The 20,670-nt window shown below is 47.8% G+C and overlaps 2 protein-coding genes across 5 annotated transcripts in view; one reads left to right on the forward strand and one right to left on the reverse strand.

Moving 5' to 3' along the window:
• Window positions 1-15,734: 15,734 nt before the first annotated feature.
• LOC116418490 (atherin-like) lies at window positions 15,735-19,428 on the reverse strand. Its single transcript, XM_031934347.1, has 3 exons — window positions 19,300-19,428; window positions 18,177-18,922; window positions 15,735-16,458 (listed from the first exon to the last, which is right to left on the reverse strand). Exons 1-3 carry the CDS (start codon window positions 19,426-19,428, stop codon window positions 16,452-16,454), a joined length of 882 nt encoding a protein of 293 aa, XP_031790207.1. The 3' UTR covers window positions 15,735-16,451.
• Window positions 18,229-20,670, forward strand: part of ZNF652 (zinc finger protein 652) — a 72,480-nt gene continuing 70,038 nt past the window's right edge. The window contains exon 1 of one of the 4 annotated variants that reach the window (XM_023204407.3): window positions 18,229-18,280. The gene's annotated coding sequence lies outside the window, so the exon portion shown is untranslated. Of the gene's footprint in view, window positions 18,281-18,360; window positions 18,787-20,670 lie in introns of those variants that run through there. The other 3 variants (XM_023204410.3, XM_023204409.3, XM_023204406.3) reach the window with 3 other exon arrangements.

Genomic DNA, 20,670 nt, shown 5'->3' on the forward strand with positions numbered 1-20,670 from the left:
ATCATATTCTACAACATCAGAGAATTCCTACTGGAAAGGAACCTTGTGTCTGGCTATGTCGTGGGAGAGCCCTTGGGAAATTTGGAGGCTTGGAAGGCACGCTTTACTCAATACCATGGAACTCAGTTCCTTGAATGTAGTGACTGTGAGGAAACCTTCATTCAAGATGATATCCAGCATCAGTAAGCATCTCAGAGAGATGAAACCATGAACCTAAAGATTGTGAGATGTCCGGGCACGGTGGCGCATGCCTGTAATCCCAATGCTTTGGGAGGCCAAAGTGGGCGGATTACTTGAGCTCCCAGGAGTTCAAAACCAGCCTGGGCAACATAGTGGGACCCCGTCTCTATAAAGAATTTAAAAAAAATAGCTGTGCATTGTGGTGTGTGTCTGTGGTCCCAGCTAGTTGGGAGGCTGAGGTGGGAGGATCACTTGAGCCCAGGAGGTCAAGGGTCAAGGCTGCAGCGAGCCATGATTGCACCACTGCACTCCAGCCTGGGCGACACAGCAAGACCCTGTCTCAAAAAGAATGCGAGAAAGCCTCCTCTAAGATCTTCACCAACTAACACCAGAGAATCCACCTGAGAGCAAAGAACAGTGCTAGATGCTGGGGATACAATGGGGTACAAAGCAGGCACAATTCCTGTCTTCATGAAGCTTGTCTCTAGATCCATTTCCCAAAGGGATTGATACTTGGAGAGGAAACATTATAGGGAAGGAGGGAGAGGGAAGGGAAGGGAATATTACAAAACTTTGGCCAGGCATGGTGGCTCACACCCGTAATCCCAGCACTTTGGGAGGCTGAGGTGGGCAGACTTCTTGAGGTCAGGAGCTCAAGACCAGCCTCGCCAACATGGTGAAACGCTGTCTCTACTAAAAATACAAAACTTAGCCAGGCATGGTATTTCGGGTGGCTGAGGCACAAGAATCGCTTGAACCTGGGAGGGAGGGGTTGCAATGAGCTGAAATTGTGCCACTGCGCTCCAGCCTGGGCAACAGAGGGAGACCCTGTCTCAAAAATTTTCTTTTGAGAAAATAAAAGAAAGATTACAAAACTTTGATAAGCACCTTTTTCTTTTTTGAACCTGAAGCACTTCCATTTCTGATTTCCTTTGTCCCTATCTCTTACTAGAGAAGAGAAGGGATGGCTGACCTAATGCATGTTACTGATGGAGAGGTGGAGATGGAGGGGTTGCATATTCCAGTCCAGGGCATCCTGGTAGGCAGGGTAAGAACTCTTATCCCTGGGGACCTTTATATGATGAGCTGAGGACCATGCCAGGTGCTAAGGGAGACCAAAGGTGAAAAGGGATGTCCTATCCCCTCATGTGGCTTACAGTCCAGTGAGCAAATGAATAGCTCCTTAAAGTATAGGAGCTGCTTTAAATGGAGTGGATGTAAAACACAGCGGAGGCACAGGAAAAGGAGGCCTAAGTCCCTTTGGGGGAAATAGGAAAGGCCTCACAGAGGAGGTACTGTTTGAGCCGAGATGTAAAGGATGAGGATTTTGCCAGATAAACAAATAAGGAGAGGGTGTTCCAGGTGGAAGAAACAGCACAGGCAAGGGCATCGATGTAAGAAACAGCATGGCCTATTAAGGATGCTAGAGAAGTTCCATATGCAAACCCCGGGGGAGTGAGTGGAGAGACCAGGCTGGCCAGGCGGGTAGGCAAGGGCCAGATAGCATGAGGCCCTCGAGTGCCTTGCAAAGCAGTTCAGACTTCCCTGTAAACAATGGGGAACCAAATTTATTTCCTACAGCTGCTATAATAAACTACTATAAATGTAGCGGCTTAAAACAACCCAAATCCATTACCTTACAGTTCTGGGCTTAAGTCAACCTTTCAGCAGGGTTGTGTTCCTTCTAGGGCTGCTCGCATTTCTTGACTCCTGTCTTTCTCCCACTTTCAAAGTCAGCAGTCACATCACTCTAATCTCTGCTTCCATAGTCACACACTCTGAAGCTCCTGCCTCCCTCTTCTAAGGACTCTTGTGGTTACACTGGTCCCATCAGATAATCCAGGATAATTTCTGCATCTCAAGATCTTTAATCACATCTGCAAAGTCCCTTTTGTCATGTAAAGTAACATTCACAGGTTCCAGAGATTAGGATATGGACATCCTTGGGGGGCCTTTGTTCTGCTCACAGTGGTAATCCCAGCACTTTGGGAAGCGGGTGGATCACCTGAGGTCAGGAGTTTGAGACCACCCTGACCAACATGGTGAAAATACAAAAAATTAGCTGGGCGTGGTCGTGGGCGCCTGTAATCCCAGCTACTTGGGAGGCTGAGACAGGAGAATTGCTTGAACCTGGGAGGTGGAGGTTGTAGTGAGCTGAGATCGCACCATTGCACTCCAGCCTAGGCAACAAGAGCGAAACTGCCTCAAAAACAAAAAAAAAATGGCCGGGCGCGGTGGCTCAAGCCTGTAATCCCAGCACTTTGGGAGGCCGAGACGAGCGGATCACAAGGTCAGGAGATCGAGACCATCCTGGCTAACATGGTGAAACCCCGTCTCTACTAAAAAATACAAAAAAAACTAGCCAGGCGAGGTGGTGGGCGCCTGTAGTCCCAGCTACTCGGGAGGCTGAGGCAGGAGAATGGCGTAAACCCGGGAGGCGGAGCTTGCAGTGAGCTGAGATCTGGCCACTGCACTCCAGCCTGGGCGACAGAGCGAGACTCCGTCTCAAAAACAACAACAACAACAACAAAAAACTGTCTCAAGAAAAAAAACAAAGAGCTCTCAGAAATAATACACACATCTACAGCCATCTGATCTTTGACAAACCTGACAAAAACAACAAATGGGGAAAGGATTCCCTATTTAATAAATGGTGCTGGGAAAACTGGCTAGCCATAAGTAGAAAGCTGAAACTGGGTCCTTTCCTTACTCCTTATACGAAAATTAATTCAAGACAGATTACGGATTAGAGACTTAAATGTTAGACCTAAAACCATAAAAACCCTAGAAGAAAACCTAGGTAATACCATTCAGGACATAGGCATGGGCAAGGACTTCATGTCTCAAACACCAAAAGCAACGGCAACAAAAGCCAAAATTGACAAATGGGATCTAATTAAACTAAAGAGCTTCTGCACAGCAAAAGAAACTACCTTCAGAGTGAACAGGCAACCTACAGAATGGGAGAAAATTTTTGCAATCTACTCATCTGACAAAGGGCTAATATCCAGAACCTATAAAGAACTCAAACAAATTTACAAGAAAAAAACAAACAACCCCATCAAAAAGTGGGCAAAGGATATGAACAGACACTTCTCAAAAGAAGACATTTATACAGCCAACAGACACATGAAAAAATGCTCATCATCACTGGCCATCAGAAAAATGCAAATCAAAACCACAATGAGATACCATCTCACACCAGTTAGAATGGCAATCATTAAAAAGTTAGGAAACAACAGGTGTTGGAGAGGATGTGGAGAAATAGGAACACTTTTACACTGTTGGTGGAACTGTAAACTAGTTCAACCATTGTGGAAAACAGTGTGGTGATTCCTCAAGGATCTAGAATTAGAAATACCATTTGACCCAGCCATCCCATTACTGGGTATATACCCAAAGGACTATAAATCATGCTGCTATAAAGACACCTGCACACGTATGTTTATTGTGGTGCTATTCACAATAGCAAAGACTTGGAATCAACCCAAATGTCCATCAGTGACAGACTGGATTAAGAAAATGTGGCACATATACACCATGGAATACTATGCAGCCATAAAAAAGGATGAGTTCGTGTCCTTTGTAGGGACATGGATGCAGCTGGAAACCATCATTCTCAGCAAACTATCGCAAGAATAGAAAACCAAACACTGCATGTTCTCACTCATAGGTGGGAATTGAACAATGAGATCAGTTGGACACAGGAAGGGGATCATCACACATTGGGGCCTATTGTGGGGACAGAGGAGTGGGGAGGGATAGCATTAGGAGATACACCTAATGTAAATGACGAGTTAATGGGTGCAGCACACCAACATGGCACATGTATACATATGTAACAAACCTGCACGTTGTGCACATGTACCCTAGAACTTAAAGTATGATAAAAAAAAAAAAAAAAAGATGGAGTCTCACTTTGTCACCCATGCTAGAGTGCAGTGGTGTGATCACAGCTCACCACAGCCTCCATCTCCCAGGCTCAGGTGATATTCCCACCTCACCCTCCAGACTAGCTGGTACTACAGGTGTGTACACCATGCTGGCCTTTTTGTTGTTGTTGTTGTTGTTGTTGTTGTTGTAGGGATGGGGTCTTGCTATGTTGCCCAGGCTGTTCTCAAACTCCTGGACTCAAGCAATCTTCCTGCCTCAGCCTTCCAAAGTGGTAGGATTACAGGCATGAGCACTGTGCTCAGACCCTGCTTCCTCTCTGTTGGCATAGAGAAATGAGGTCTAGAAGCTGCCCATCTGTTCTCACTTTACGGTGGGATTCTGTCTAGGTGTTGGATAACATTAAAGAGTAGATGATATTTTGTTTTAGGCTTTCTTTCCTGAGGTCTCTGAAAAAACTGTTTAATTTTTTTTTTTCTTTTTTTTTTTTTTTTTGAGGCGGAGTCTTGCTCTGTCGCCCAGGCTGGAGTGCAGTGGCCGGATCTTAGCTCACTGCAAGCTCCGCCTGCCGGGTTCCCGCCATTCTCCTGCCTCAGCCTCCTGAGTAGCTGGGACTACAGGCGCCCGCCACCTCGCCCGGCTAGTTTTTTGTATTTTTTAGTAGAGACGGGGTTTCACCGTGTTAGCCAGGATGGTCTCGATCTCCTGACCTTGTGATCCACCCGTCTTGGCCTCCCAAAGTACTGGGATTACAGACTTGAGCCGCCGCGCCCGGCCAGAGCTGTTTAATTTGACGTGGAGGCCAGTCAAAGACTTTGCAACATCTTTTTTTTTTTTTCTTTCCTTTTTTTTTTTTTTTTTTTTTTTTTAGAGATGGGGTCTTGTCATGTTGCCCAGACTGGTCTTGAACTTCTGGGCTCAAGCAATCCATTTGCCTCAGCCTCCCAAAGTGCTGGGATTGCAGGCATAAGCCACTGTGCCCAGACATTAGGCTGTTCTTACATTGCTATAAAGAAATACCCGAGACTGGATAACGTATAAAGAAAAGAGTTTAATTGGTTCACAGTTCTGCAGGCTGTACAGGAAGCAAGGCAACAGCATCTGCTCCTCTTCTAGGGAGGCCTCAGGGAGCTTTTACTCATTGTAGAAGGTGAAGTGAGAGCAGGCTTGTCACATGGCAAAAGTAAGAGCAAGACAGCGAGTGACGGGGGTAGGGGTTGGGGGGGGGTGCGGTGCCACATACTTTGAAACAACCGGATCGAGAGAACTCACTATGGTGAGGACAGCACCAAGCCATGAGGGATCTGCTCCCATGCCATGACCCCAATACCTCCCATCAGGCTCCACTTCCAATACTGGGGATTATAGCTGAACATGAGATTTGGAGAGGACGTCTAAACTATATCAGTAAGGTTTGCAGACAAAATACAGAACACCTTGTTAAATCTGAATTTCAGACAAACAGCAAATAATTTTAGTACAGGCTGAGTATCCCTTATCCAAATGGTTGGAACCAGAAGTGTCTTGGATTTCAGATTATTTTGTTAGGGATATTCAACCTGTATAAGTATATCCCAAATATTACTAAATGTTGAGCGCTACTTTGTTAACCAGATTATTTGATTAACGAGAACACTCCACTCCCTAACTTCACCAAATAATACTTTACTGTATGTTCTCTGATGCAACCTATAAGGCAGATTGTTATTCAAGCCCTGAAAGTTCCAGTACCTTCTTACAGATGACTTTGTAGTAATACAGGTAAGAGAAGAAAGGCTATGATTCTAAAGGAATAGGGGAGGGGCCTAAGGTCAGAAGAGTGGAGACTGGTCCCTCTTATTTCGTAACATAGATTCTTCTGCTGCCCAGCTCTGAGATTCAGATAGGCTTAGCTCCTGCTCTAGATCTCACCTGCCCTTTCATTAATGGACAGCATCATGCCCCCGCCCCATGACCTAAGGACCACCAGGAGACCCATTCTGTTTAAGTACATTAAGGTTTTGTTTTCATTGTTATTTAAAAAAACGTGCTGCCCAGGTGCAGGGTCTCATGCCTGTAATCCCAACACTTTGGGAAGCCAAGGTGGGACAATTGCTTGAGCCCAGGAGTTCAAGACCAGCCTGGGGAACATAGTGAGACCGCCATTCCTACAGAAAATTTAAAAATTCACTTGAGGCCGGGCGCGGTGGCTCAAGCCTGTAATCCCGGCACTTTGGGAGGCTGAGACGGGCGGATCACGAGGTCAGGAGATCGAGACCATCCTGGCTAACACGGTGAAACCCCGTCTCTACTAAAAAAATACAAAAAACTAGCCGGGCGAGGTGGCTGGCGCCTGTAGTCCCAGCTACTCGGGAGGCTGAGGCAGGAGAATGGCATGAACTCGAGAGGAGGAGCTTGCAGTGAGCTGAGATCCAGCCACTGCACTCCAGCCTGGGTGACAGAGCAAGACTCCATCTCAAAAAAAAAAAAAAAAAAAATTCACTTGAGGTCAGGAGTTCAAGACTAACCTGGCCAACATGGTGAAACCCCAACTCTACTAAAAAAAAAAAAAACAAAACGAAATTTAGCTGGTCACCATGGTGCGTGCCTGTAGTCCCAGCTACTCGGCAGGCTGAGGCAGGAGAATTGCTTGAATCTGGGAGACGGAGGTTGCAGTGAGCCGAGATCACAACACTGTACTCCAGCCTGGGTGACAGAGCAAGTCTCTGTCTCAGAAAGACAAAAGAGAGAGACAGAAAAACAGAGAGAGAGAGAGAAAAGAAAATTTAAAAATTACCCGGACATGGTGGCACAAGCCTGTAGTCCCAGCTACTCAGGAGGCTACAGCAGGAGGATCACTTGAGCCTGGGAGGTCGAGGCTGCAGTGAACCGTGATTGCGCCTCTGTACTCCAGCCTGAGTGACAGAGCAAGACTCTGTCTAAAATAAAATAAAAAATAAATAAAGGTACTATACAATGCATAGTGTATATTGCTGCGTTTGATATTTGACTGGAATAATGATGACGACCTTCCCATCTACCAGATGTGAATACAAAGTCTGTCTTTGGATTGGCGCATATATAATAATTTGTAGTAATTGCTGCTATGTTTAACTCTGCAAGGCCAGCCACTATTGGCACTAAGGTTTGCTCAAGGCTTTTGGAGCAACCTCTATCCCGTGTGATTCCCCTAATCTAAGAAAACTCGTTTTTTTACTCCCCTCAAGCCTTTGCTCTAAATTTCCCTTCTTGGTCCGCCGGGGCAGATGCCTGAAGTCTTGCTCCATCTCTAGCGGAGGCGCAGCCAATTAGGGCCCCGCCATGCAGTATCAGGGGCATTTCCAGGCCATTCTTCACAGCAGCATATTGTTCAGGCTGGTGCTCTCAGGTGGGGCTTGAGTTGAGTTTCCTTCCTTCCTTCCTTCTTTTTTCTTTTCTTTTCTTTCTTTTTTTCTTTTTTTGACAGAGACTCGCTCTGTCACCCAGGCTAGAGTGCAGTGGCGCGATCTCGGCTCACTGCAATCTCCACCTTCCAGGTTCAAGTGATTCTCGATTCTCATGCCTCAGCCTCCTGAGTAGCTGGGACTACAGGCATGAACCACCACACCTGGCTAATTTTTGTATTTTTAGTAGAGACGGGGTTTCATCATGTTGACCAGGCTGATCTCGAACTCCTGGCCTCAAGTGATCCATCCGCCTTGGCTTCCCAAAGTGCTGAGATTATAGGGATGAGCTACCGCTCCTGGCTGAGTTTTCAACATCAAAGTTGTGTAGGCATCTACACAACTTGTGTAGGTGGCGATTTCTGCACTCATTTCATTTAAGCATCGTTTCAGAGACTTTAGATAATGCAAAAAATTAAAACAGTTTATGATGCCCTAATGGAACTCCGGATGTTACTCCTGTGTAAATGAACTAACCCAGCCAGCCAAGGGCAGCAGGCCTAGTGGACTGGCCACATGACACCAGTTCAGTCCTCAGGTGCACAAGGATTGTCTGTGTCTGCTTGTATCATTTACTTTTTAGGAAAAGGTGGCCCTCAGGGGCCAGGGGAATTAATGAGTTAATGCCTACAATCTCTAGGAACAACTTTCTCCAGATAAGGTCTCATTATCGTTAATTGTTATTATTATTGTTATTAACCCAACTCCTAGGAAAAGCTGCCACAGCTTTGTTAACGACCTCACATAAGGGGTTTAATTAACACTTCCTCTGAGTGCTGAGGCCTCAGGCACCATGTTACCGCCCCCACACCCAGGCTCCACCTCCTCTGAGCTCCGCCCATAGGTCTCTCCACCCCCGGATCCTGCCATTCCCTACCTGAGCTGCTATATCGTTCTCACACCTGCCAACCCCTTCCCCTCCCATTCCAGCCCCATGGCTTCCCCTCCCCCAAAATCTCACCTGCCCCTCACATACTTCCATTTGAATTTCCCATCCCCTTTCCCCAGTTACCTACTCCCCCCAGACAGTTCTCACGAGCTAAGTCTTTGGGGGATCATGAAAGTGAAGAGTGGGTCCTTTGAGCCCCGCCGTTCCCCCTTGCAAGCCCCTCTTCCCTGCACTGTTTCCCAGCACTTCCATCCCATCTCATCTCCATGAGAGCTGCAGGGATTGTTCCTCAGGTGGTGAGGCCAGTTGGGTTGGTTGGCTGATTTAGGGTTACAGAGCTTGGCACTAACTACCAGGCCCGTGCAGCTGCCTTCTTTAATTAATTAATTCCAATTTTTTAAAAAAAACCATCTCAATTGAACCTCAGTGCGTGCCTCTGGGGCATATGTCACATCAATTACAGACAACAATTAAGCTTGCTGCTTAAAAGGATTTGTGAGTCTCTTTAAAGACTCAAACACCATTCGGGCCTCGCTGCCTTAGATCCTTAGATCACTCTACTGGAGACAGAGCCTGAGGCAGAACCCCCAAAGGATGAATTGAGGGCTGCAACAGTCTGCTCTGAGATAGGAGGACAGAGAATTCTCTGGCTGCTGGTCTTTGCCCACACTACCTAACCCCAGGGTTCCCTTCTACCTTTGCTTAGGGATCCAGGAAGCGAAGCTATTGCAGGTGGGTGGTGGCCTCACTTCTCTAGGATAAGACCAATTTCTCTAAAATTCAGAAGTCCACCTCTTCATTGTCCTACCCGACTGTCCTGCATGGATAAGGATGAATCTCAGGCCCTCTAAAAATAGGATGGGTATTGAGTTGACGTGTCCTTTTTTCCAGCAGTAGAGATGGTATATACAGAATCTACATTTTCATCCCAGTGGTTTGAATTAGGCAAATGGTTGAAGATGTTGCTCAAGGGCACAGATGACTTTTTTTTTTTTTTTTTTTAGATGGAGTTTTGCTTTTGTTTCCAAGGCTGGAGTGCAATAGCGTAATCTCAGCTCACTGCAACCTCTGCCTCCTGGGTTCAAGCAATTCTTCTGCCTCAGCCTCCTGAGGAGCTGGGACTACAGGTGCGTGCCACCATACCCAGCTAGTTTTTTGCTTTGTTTTGTTTTGTTTTTTGTATTTTTTGTAGAGACGGGGGTTTCACCATGTTGACCAGGCTGGCCTCAAACTTCTGAGCTCAGGTGATCCACCCACCTTGGCCTCCCAAAGTGCTGGGATTATAGGCATGGGCCACCGCGCACAGCACAGAGATGATTTCTTTCCTTTTTTTTTTTTTTTTTTTTTTGAGATGGAGTCTTGCTCTGTCACCCGGGCTGGAGTGCAGTGGCCGGATGTCAGCTCACTGCAAGCTCCGCCTCCCGGGTTTACGCCATTCTCCTGCCTCAGCCTCCCGAGTAGCTGGGACTACAGGCGCCCGCCACCTCGCCCAGCTAGTTTTTTGTATTTTTAGTAGAGACGGGGTTTCACCGTGTTAGCCAGGATGGTCTTGATCTCCTGACCTCGTGATCCGCCCGTCTCGGCCTCCCAAAGTGCTGGGATTATAGGCTTGAGCCACCGTGCCCGGCCAGAGATGATTTCTTAATGGTCCTTCATTCCCACTTTGTGTTACACTTGGTAGCTGCTCAGGGAAAGTTTACAGATTGTTGAAGACGAGGAGGGGAAAGAGTTTGCATGCAGTTACAAATATTTTTCCAGGTGCAAAGCAAGTAGGCAGAAATGGGACTGGCCCAAAACCTTAGTCTTATTAACATTGCTCTCTACTCAACTGGAATTTAAAAAATATCAGTAGACCAGGTAAACATGCCTTTCCTTATCTATTTAACTCAGTTATTTATTGCGTATGTGAGTTGACACTAAATCACTTTGTCCTTTTATGTTTGCCAGAATCGTGGCTGTCCATTTGAGTCCAAACTTTCAGAGGGCAGAGACCACATCTGCTCAGTTTGCTTTGTATGGTATCCAGCAAAGGGCTGCAGTAGGGTGTCATAGAGAAGTGTTGGACTTGGACCTTGGAGACCCACGTTTTAGTTCTTGCTGTGTGGCCCTTAAAATCCAGACTGCATTTTTATTTGCTGTTAAAAACAAAACAAAACACAGCAAGGGGCCAGGTGCAGTGGCTCACTCCTGCCTGTAATCCTAGCACTTTGGGAGGCTGAGGCAGGCAGATCCCTTGAGCCCAGGAATTTGAGACCAGCTTGGGCAACATGGCAAAACTCTGTCCCAACTAAAATAAAAAAAAAAAAAAAAAAATTGAAGTGGGAGGATCACCTGAGCCTGGGGAAGTCGAGGCTGCAGTGAGCTGTGATCGTGTCACGGGACTCCAGTCTGGGCAACAGAATGAGATCCCATCTCATTAAAAAAAAAAAAAAAACAGGGGCCAGATCTCCCAGCACTTTGGGAGGCTGAGGCAGGAGGATAGCTTCAGCTCAGGAGTTGGAGACCAGCCTGGTCACATAGTGAGACCTCTATTTTAGACCTATACTAAAAATAAAAAGAATTAGCCAGACATGGTGGTATGTGCCCGTAGTTCCAGCTACTTGGGAGGCTGAGGTGGGATCACCTGAGCCCAAGAGGTCAAGGCTACAGTGAGCTACGATCATGCCACTGCATTCCAGCTTGAGTGACAGAGCAAGACCCTGTCTCAAAGAAAAAAAATAGAAGGGAAACAAACCAAAACCAAACAGTGGAAAGCAGTGGGAACAACATTTTCTGTCCTTCTTCCTTCTCAGGATTGAGAGAAGGATTAAATGAAGCAATGCAGAAGAAAGATGTGTAGTAATTGCCACATAAATATGTATTTTTAACACTATAAAATGCATTTTTGTGGGCTTTTTGTTTGTTTGTTTTGAGATGGAGTCTCACTCTCTCGCCCAGGATGGAGTGCAGTGGCGCGATCTCAGCTCACTGCAACCTCCACCTCCCGGGTTCAATTGATTCTCCTGCCGAGGCCTCCTGAGTAGCTGGGACTACAGGCGCCTGCCACCATGCTGGCTAATTTTTTGTATTTTTTTTTTTTTTTTTTTTTTTTGGAGACGGAGTCTTGCTCTGTCGCCCAGGCTGGAGCGCAGTGGACGGATCTCAGCTCACTGCAAGCTCCGCCTCCCGGGTTTACGCCATTCTCCTGCCTCAGCCTCCCGAGTAGCTGGGACTACAGGCGCCAGCCACCTCGCCTGGCTAGTTTTTTGTATTTTTTAGTAGAGACGGGGTTTCACCGTGTTAGCCAGGATGGTCTCGATCTCCTGACCTCATGATCCGCCCGTCTTGACCTCCCAAAGTGCTGGGATTACAGGCTTGAGCCACCACGCCCGGCCAATTTTTTGTATTTTTAGTAGAGACAGGGTTTTACCGCGTGGGCCAGGATGGTCTTGATCTCCTGAACTCGTGATCTGCCTGCCTTGGCCTCCCAAAGCACTGGATTACAGGTGTAAGCCACCGCGCCTGGCCCATACAATGCATTTTGATGTTAACACCAGAGTAGTCAAAATTCAAATTCTGAGATGTTTCAAATGGAGAAGCTGATGTACAGAGACCAGAGCTTCTGGCTGTAGTCCAGGATTGCTGCAATGCTCGCTTTCAGGACATGGGGGCGGTATTAGGGTAGAAGAAAACTCTAGCTAAAACCAAACTTTAGACCTATGTGACACTGGCTATCCCAATGGCCTCCTTATCACTACAACTGCACTTACATATCTAGCCTCTTAGTATATACTCTTTTGTTCTTCCAGGCATCCTGACTTTTTTATTTTATTTTATTTTATTTTTTAATTTTATTTTATTATTATTTTATTTTATTTTATTTTATTTTATTTTATTTTATTTTATTTTATTTTATTTTTTATTGAGGTGGAGTTTCACTCTCGTTGCCCACGCTGGAGTACAGTGGCATAATCTCAGCTCACTGCAAAGGCCTCCCAGGTTCAAGTAATTCTCCTGTCTCAGCCTCCTGAAGTAGCTGAAATTACAGGTGCCCGCCACCAGGCCTGTCTAATTTTTTTGTATTTTTAGTAGAGATGGGGTTTCTTTCTTTTCTTTCTTTTCCTTCCTTCCTTCCTTCCTTCCTTCCTTCCTTCCTTCCTTCCTTCTTTCCTTCCTTCCTTCCTTCCTTCCTTTCTTTCTTTCTCTCTCTCTCTCTCTCTTTATTTATTTATTTGAGATGGAGTCTTGCTGTGTCGCCCAGGCTGGAGTGCAGTGGTACGATCTTGGCTCACTGCAACATCGTCTCTCGGGTTCAAGCAATTCTCCTGCCTCAGCCACCCAAGTAGCTGGGATTACAGGTGTGTGCCACCACACCCAGCTAATTTTTGTATTTTTAGTAGAGATGGGGTTTGCCATGTTGGCCAGGCTGGTCTCGAACTCCTGACCTCAGGTCATCCACCCACCTTGGCCTCCCAAAGTGCTGAGATTACAGGCATGAGCCACTGTGCCTGGTCCTGGCATTTATTTTACTATTTACTAAAATTCAGGTAGGGCTGGTGGGAGGTGGGAAGCCACAGAGTGAAGGTGCCCATGACCCATATCCATTTAAGAATGAACATATACATACACTTGTGCATGCATGCGTATACACACACAAGCCCTATGACAAAAAACCAAGACTCCAGCTTTCTGAGCCGTCTCCGGATACTGTCACTTAGAGATATGAGAAAAAGTGAGGAAAAAACAGGAATCTAGGACAACTTTATTCATTCTGTAAAAGGGGTAGTTTCTTGTAGGAAGGGCTTAGGCATGATCTTTGGATAGTAATTCTTAGGAAAGGAATGAAATTGCAATGTATTAATGAACATAATCAAGTCTTTAGGTTACAATCCTGGGTATCAGATCTGGAGGACCCTCATAGCCATATAACTCCCCCATTTTTATTTATTTATTCATTCATTCATTCATTCATTCATTCATTTGAGATGGAGTTTCACTGTGTCACCCAGGCTGGAGTGCAGTGGCATGATCTCAGCTCGCTGCAACCTCCGCCTCCCAGGTTCAAGCGATTCTCCTGCCTCAGCTGCCTCAGAGTAGCTGGGACTACAGGCGCACGCCACCACACCTGGCTAATTTTTGTATTTTAAGTAGAGACAGGGTTTCACCATGTTGGCCAGGCTGGTCTCAAACTCCTGACCTCAGGTCATTCACCCCCCTCGGCCTCCCAAAGTGCTGGGATTACAGGCATGAGCCTCCACGCCTGACCAGTCTCCCCTTTTTATAAAGACTAAATGGTGAAATGATTGAGTAAAGGTCAAGTATGAGAACCTAGGAGGCCATGACCAGGGCTCTGGCTCTAAGTCTGGTGCTGTAGGATGTGATATTAGTTAATGGGCAAGCAAGGAGCCATGGCCACTGACCCTGTATATGTACCGGTGGTAAAAACTATTATTCACTGGAGGTACATCCCTAGGAATTTAGGAAGTGAGGAAATGTAGTGAGCAGGGAGCTTGAACCACAACATCTTGTTCTTTACCAGGAACCAGATATCTCTGCTGCTGTTTAAATTAAATGCCATGAAGGTTTTAAGAATTCTCAAAATGTACAGAACTTTTAAATAAGAATTTTAAATTAAAAAACAGGTTCTGGGCTGGGCGTGGTGGCTCATGTCTGTAATCCCAGCACGTGGGGAGGCCGAAGCGGGCGGATCACCTGAGGTTGGGAGTTCGAGACCAGCTTGACCTACATGGTGAAACCCCATCTCTACTAAAAATACAAAATTAGCTGGGTGTGGTAGCGCATGCCTGTAATCCCAGCTGGTTGGGAGGCTGAGGCAGGAAAATCACTTGAACCCAGGAGGCAGAGGTTGCAGTGAGCTGAGATCATGCCATTGCACTCCAGCCTGGGCAGCAAGAGCAAAACTCCGCCTCAAAACAAAGCAAAACAAAAACAAAACAAAAAAACAGGTTCTGGCCAGGCTCAGTGGCTCACACCTATAATCCCAGCACTTTGGGAGGCTGAGGCCAGTGGATTGCTTGAGTTCTGGAGTTCAAAACCAGCATGGGCAACATGGCAAAACCCCATCTCTACGAAAAAATACAAAAATTAGTTACGTGCAGTGGCAAGCACCTGTGGTCCCCAGCTACTCAGGAGGCTGAGGTGGGAAGATTGCTTGAGCCCAGGAGGTCGAGGCTGTAGTGAGTTATGACGGTGCCTCTGCACTCCAGCATGGGTGACAAAGGGAGACCCTATCTCAAAAAACAAAACAAAACAAAACAAAAAAATCCAAAAAAGAAAAAACAGGGTTCTGCTGCTTTCTGCCCACTGCCTTAAAAGTTAGTGAAGAACTATCCAAGGCCAGGAAACCAGGATGACAGAAGCCTGATCTTCCAATCAGGTCAGATGTGGGAGTTAAATGTTGCCTTCAATGACTGCCAAGCTGCAGTGTCAGCAGCTGAACAAGGGAGGCACTGGAACGAGCCCTCTTGTGGTCTGTCAAGTGGTAACATTGGTTGGCAGCCCTCGCCCTCTATCTGGGACAGATGTGTGAGGAGAAAGAGGTAAAGGAGGGCGGGCAGAGGAACTGAAATCTCCAGAAAGGGACCTTGCTAGCCCTGAGGCCCAAGGCCCTCCAAAGCACCAGATCACAGAGGCAAGTCCCAGGTTTCTGGGGAGAGAAAGAAAGAAGAAGAAGGAAAAAACATTGAATAAAGGAGATGGAGAAGGAGAACTGAATGTTAGAATTATTCTCCATCACATGCTAAGGGCACCTGTTTTCACTCCATGGGAATAAATGGCAGATTCTCAGAGTGGGCCTGTCAAAGCCTCTGAAAGACCAGCAGGCTGGGAGTCAGGGAGGCTGGGGCCTGCTTTGGCACTGCTCCACTGTTTACTGAGCTGGATGACTTTGCTTGAGCCATTAAACATTCCTTGGCCTGAATTTCCTTCATTGGGAATAATACCTGTCCTGTCTGCCTTGCAGGGTTGTTGGAAGGTCTGATAAGATAATGGACATAAGTCCGGATGTGGTGGCTCATGCCTGTAACCCCAGCACTTTGGGAGGCTGATGCGGGTGGATTGCCTGAGGTCAGGAGTTCAAGACCAGCCTGGCCAACATGGTGAAACCCTGTCTGTGCTAAAAATACAAAAATTAGCTGGGCATGGTGGTGCACATCTGTAATCTCAGCTACTCAGGAGCCTGAGGCAGGAGAATCACTTGAACCCAGGAGGCAGAGGTTTCAGTGAGCTGAGATAGCACCACTCCAGCCTGGACAACAAGAGCAAGACTTCATCAAAAAACAAAACAAAACAAAACAAAACAAAACAAAAAAAGAAAGAAAGAAAGAAAAAGAAAAAGAGATAATGGACATAACCTCCCTGCAAAAACCATACCTAGTTACTAGGAACCCTTCAGAGAGTTGAAGAGTCATAAACACTGGGAAAGTCACCTTATTCATTAGCCATCACTCTGCACACCCCTCTTCCAAGCTGGATAGCTCTGACTAACAGAGGGTGGGGAATGGATCAAATGTCTAAGAAGGCAAAGCGAGACATCGATCTCACTGAGATGTCCCAGGCTCAGCAGCCCCTATGGATACCATGTTCTTTCTCACATTGAATCTCTCTCTCCTTTTATTACTTCTGCTTATTTCCTCCTGTTCGACCTGAAGATTTTCTCTCTACCTGCTGAAATATGGTATCGTTTTTAGTGTTTATTCACTGAAAAAAACTCATTATTGAAAAACATGACCCAAAGTTGCCAAAATTATCCCTGGAGTCCAGAGACCAAATGTAATAAAAGTCAAGCATCTGTTCTGGGAAGGGGTCAAGGACAGAGTCAGCTCTTGGACCCCTTTGCTTAGAAAGTTTCAATCTTTTCCCTAACCTTGTCCCAGACTCAGGTCATCTTACTCCCTGCAGGATTTTGAGTCATGGGAGTGGGGTGCTTGTTGGAGTCTACTTTGTGTTGCTGTAACAGAATACCACAGACTGGGTAATTTAAAAAGAATAGAAATTTATTTCTTACAGTTCTGGAGGCTGAGAAATCCAATATCAAGGTACCCTCATCTGGTGTGGGTCTTCTTGACGCATCATCCCCTAGCAGAAGGCAGGAAGGCAAAAGAGTGCATGAGAGAGCAACAGAGCAAAGGGGTCCAAACTTGATTTTATAACAGGTCCACTTTTGAGATAACTAACCCACTGTTTATTTTTAAAATTAATTAATTAATTATTATTTTTTGAGACAGAGCCTCGCTCTGTCACCCAGGCTGGAGTGCAGTGGCGCGATCTCAGCTCACTGCAACCTCCGCCTTCCAGGTTCAAGCGATTCTCATGCCTCAGCCTCCTGAGTAGCTAGAATAACAGGTGCATGCCACCACGCCCAGCTAATTTTTTTTTTGTATTTTTAGTAGAGATGGGCTTCACCATGTTGGCCAGGCTGATCCACCTGCCTTGGCCTCCCAAATGCTGGGATTACAGGCATGAGCCACTATGCCCGGCCTGGAGATAACTAACCCACTGTTTATGATATTAATCCATTCATGAGGGCAGAGCCCTCATGACCTAATAACCTCTTATTAGGCCCCAGCTTCCAACACTTTTGCATTGGGATTATTAAGTTTCCGACATGTCAACTTTGGGGGACACATTCAAATCACAGCAGTGCTATTTTAGGGAAAAGTAGTTGCATGTGTATTGAAAATGTCAGCTAGGTATGGTGGCCCACACCTGTAATCCCATTACTTTGGGAGGCTGGCGTGGGAGGATTGCTTGAGCCCAAGAGTTTGAGACCAACCTGGGGAACATAGGGAGACCTGTCTCTACAAAAATTTAAAAATTATCCAGGTGAGGCAGCACACTTCTGTAGTCCCAGCTACTCCAGAGGCTGAGATGGGAGGCTCATGTGAGCGTGGGAGGAGGAGGCTGCAGTGAGCCGTGATCATGCTACTGCGCTCCAGCCTCGGTGACAGAGTGAGACCCTGTCTCAAATAAGAAAGAAAAAGAAAATGTTTATGTGCTATTGGGGTCAGCCTTAGCGCAAGAACATTAGTTAAGTGTGCTTTTAATAATGGAAGGAGTTCCAATTAAGATAGGATTTGGACAAGTTCAGGGAAGTTTGGTTTACGGTGGGAAAGGGAACTCTGACCTCAGAGTTGCTGTCTTGGGTCTCTTCCATCACAGATCTTCACCTTGCCAGGTACATTTCCTCTCCCTGTACCCTAAACACTTTCAATTACGGACACTCTCTCTTGGCTCTGAACTCGGATAAATGCTACCTTGTTAGCTAATAGTACCATTTAGTATATTAATGATTAATAGCTAATTAGTCATAATACTGTAATACAATGGAGGCTTCCTTTACCGCATCAGCTGTAGGTCTCAAGCACACACATCCCCTTCCTTATTCCTGGCCACAGGACAGGCGAGGCTCTAAATCTGTTTTTGAGCACCCTGGCAATCTCGAAACTGTTCCAGTTTTTAGCAGTACCATTCATATGGCGAATGACCACTACTGCTTGCATGCTGCCAAGCTGATTTCTGTCCCCTGTCACTCCCACTGCCCTCCAGGAACAAGGCGGTCAGCAGTCGTTAAATTTTTATTCAAAGTCTCTTACTTCCAAATCTCACATCGACCCACTTTTCTACTTTGGCCCCTCTCTTCACTTTACCTTCCCCCATCCTAACCCGCGCCTATTTTGTGGAATCCCACAGTAGCCACTGCTACAACCCCCCGAACTGTTCGCTTTGGCTTCCTTTCAGCAACCACGCCCCCCGACCCACGGAAAGCACCGCGCATGCGCACCTCTCGCCTTTACCTGGGCGCCGGGAGTGGGCGGAGTGGGAAAGGGCGGGGGTGGCGCGGAGAGCCGGCGGTTATCTGGGTGGCGGAGCGCTCACAATGTGGCAGGAGGCAGAAAAGGTGCGCCCGGGCCGGCCCGAGGGCTGCGCATGCGCGCCGCCGCTCCCAGAGGCCGGGATGCCGAGGGGGCGGGCGGAGGGAGGTGTCGGGATCCCTGTTGGGCGGGGGGGCCGGCGAGGGAAGGGGCCGCGGGCGCGCGCGCGCGCGCCCTCGCAGCCGCTCGCCTCCCTCCCTGCCCCCTCCGGCACACACATCCACACACGCACACCCCCTCCCCTGCTGCCCGCCCCGTGCTGCCCGCCCCGCCGGCCCAGCTCGCCCTCGCGCGCTGGGAAGGGAGTCGCGAGACGTCGGAGCGGCGGCCACGTAGCGCTGCGGCGGCGGCGGCAGCGGCAGCGGCCGAGGCCGGGTCTTGAGGAGCGGCCCTGAGGACAGACGTTGGGCAGGGGGGAGGGGCCGGCCCAGCCGGCGGTTGTGACTCGAGCGCCGCGGCTGCAGGCCCCCGCCGCAAGGATGGACCGCCGAGGCGGCGGCCGGGGCGGCGGAGGCGGAGGCGGCCGGCCCGGGTGAGTAAGGGCCCCTTCCCCCACGCACTCGCCACCGTCGCAGCGGCGCCCCCGGCAGCCCTTCCTCTCGGCCGCCCGCCGGGCCGCCCCGGGCTCCGGGGGCCGGCGTAACCCTTCGCCGAGGCAGCTGCGTGCGCTAGGCCGGAGCAGCCTCCATCCGGCTGGGAGGCCCCGGGCACTGAGCTCCTCGGGCACCCAGCTTGGGCTGGGGGGTGCCCTGCTCCTGCCCTTTCGCCCCCTCCCTCCTGGACCCGGGCTTGGCTGCAGTTTTGCAGCTGGTCCGCTCGCCCCGAGGCCTGAGGGGAGGCTGGGGCGGCACGGGTTAGCGGGCCGAGGGGAGATTTGCACCGGTCCTCCCGCGAGCGTTCTCCTACCCTGCAGCTGGTGGCTTGCACCCACTACCTCCCCCGCCCTGCGGTTGCACCCAAACCTCCAACCCCCCAGGAGTATTGTGCCGCTAGCAGATAAAATGCGTCTGATGTACACCCGCCACCGGCCGCCCCACGCTCACACCAGTGGGTAATGCAGACCTTTCTCCACCCCCACCTCCTCCTCCCCTCCAATCAGACTCTGCTGAAGATTCTTAGATCGGAGACACCGAAGGTAGTGACACCCCCGTTCATCTCCACGTAACATGTTCATTGTCGAGGGATGTCTCCAGTAGAAATGATCAATGCTCCTCCCTCACCTCGAAGTCTGTCTTCAGGATTCGAGACCTTTTCTGAAAAGGTCCAGCTTTGATCACAACTAGAGCATCCCTCCCCCACAACACACAGACACTCATACACTCACTTCCTGATTGCTGAGCAGCCCCTGTCACCGGGATCCATTGTCAGAAATGGCTTGTGCCAATCAAAGGAATGTGCTTGTGCCTTTGGAGAAGGGTGCTTTCCACATCCACGTTCTCGGGGTGTTCCTGCGTGAGTCTGCCTTTGCCCCCAGATTGTCCCCGTGTTCAAGCATCATTATCATAATGTTTCCCTTACGTGCATCTCCCGTGGACCCTCAGGAACACCTGAGTGATGCTTTTTTCCCAGTTAATTAGATATGGTGTGTGCAAGTTTCTCCTATTTTGTTGTAATGTTTGGGATCTATGATGAAGGCATAGTGTATTAGTAGGGTAGTCAAGAAAGAATGGGAATTTTTTTTTTTTTCCAGAGGATGGCCAGGCCCGTATTGTTCTGGGAATGGCAACTAGCACATGCTTTGTTGACAACGTGTGTGCTTAGGGATTGAGGAGCTGCTGTTGCTGGGATGTGTGGTGTCTAAGCTGAATACAGGTGATGTTGCCGAGTGAGGCTGTTTTGTGGGTGGGGCTTGACACTGATTATCAGTGGTGGCAGGCAGCTTGGTTGTTTATATCAGGACAGTGCACAGTATTCAGATAGATAATATCTTTAGTATAATTTTGTTTAAACTGTTCACTAAGTTTTAGTGATCCTGGAACTGTCTTCAGTGGTTAGTAATCTTTGGGGTCATGGAAGTCTTTAGAACCGTCTTCTCCATTAAATAGACACATTTTGTGTGCCACTACAGTCAAATCGAAGCTGGTCCTGGGACTTCAGGTTTAAGATCTATGTTACGCAAAAGTGAAAGGAACTTGGGTTGTGTGTTTTGTTTAGTTGGTTAGTTGTTTTTCTTTTTTCTTTTAAGGATTAGAGTTACATTGGCCCTGAGCAATGAACAACAAAGTAGCTTATGCATGTAACCTTGTGTTTTGTTCTTTGATTAGGATGAGTTAGGTACTTGTAAATTATCATTTCCTTGTCTTACTGTAAAAAGGAAATGTATGTGAGAGTCTTTCAGAAATAGTTAAAGCTAGAGTCCAAATAATTTGCTTAGACTTGACCAATTGGTGATGTATGTTCCTGGCACCAGATTCTA

The sequence above is a fragment of the Piliocolobus tephrosceles genome, chromosome 16, assembly GCF_002776525.5.
Source record: "Piliocolobus tephrosceles isolate RC106 chromosome 16, ASM277652v3, whole genome shotgun sequence".
NCBI lineage: Eukaryota > Metazoa > Chordata > Mammalia > Primates > Cercopithecidae > Piliocolobus > Piliocolobus tephrosceles.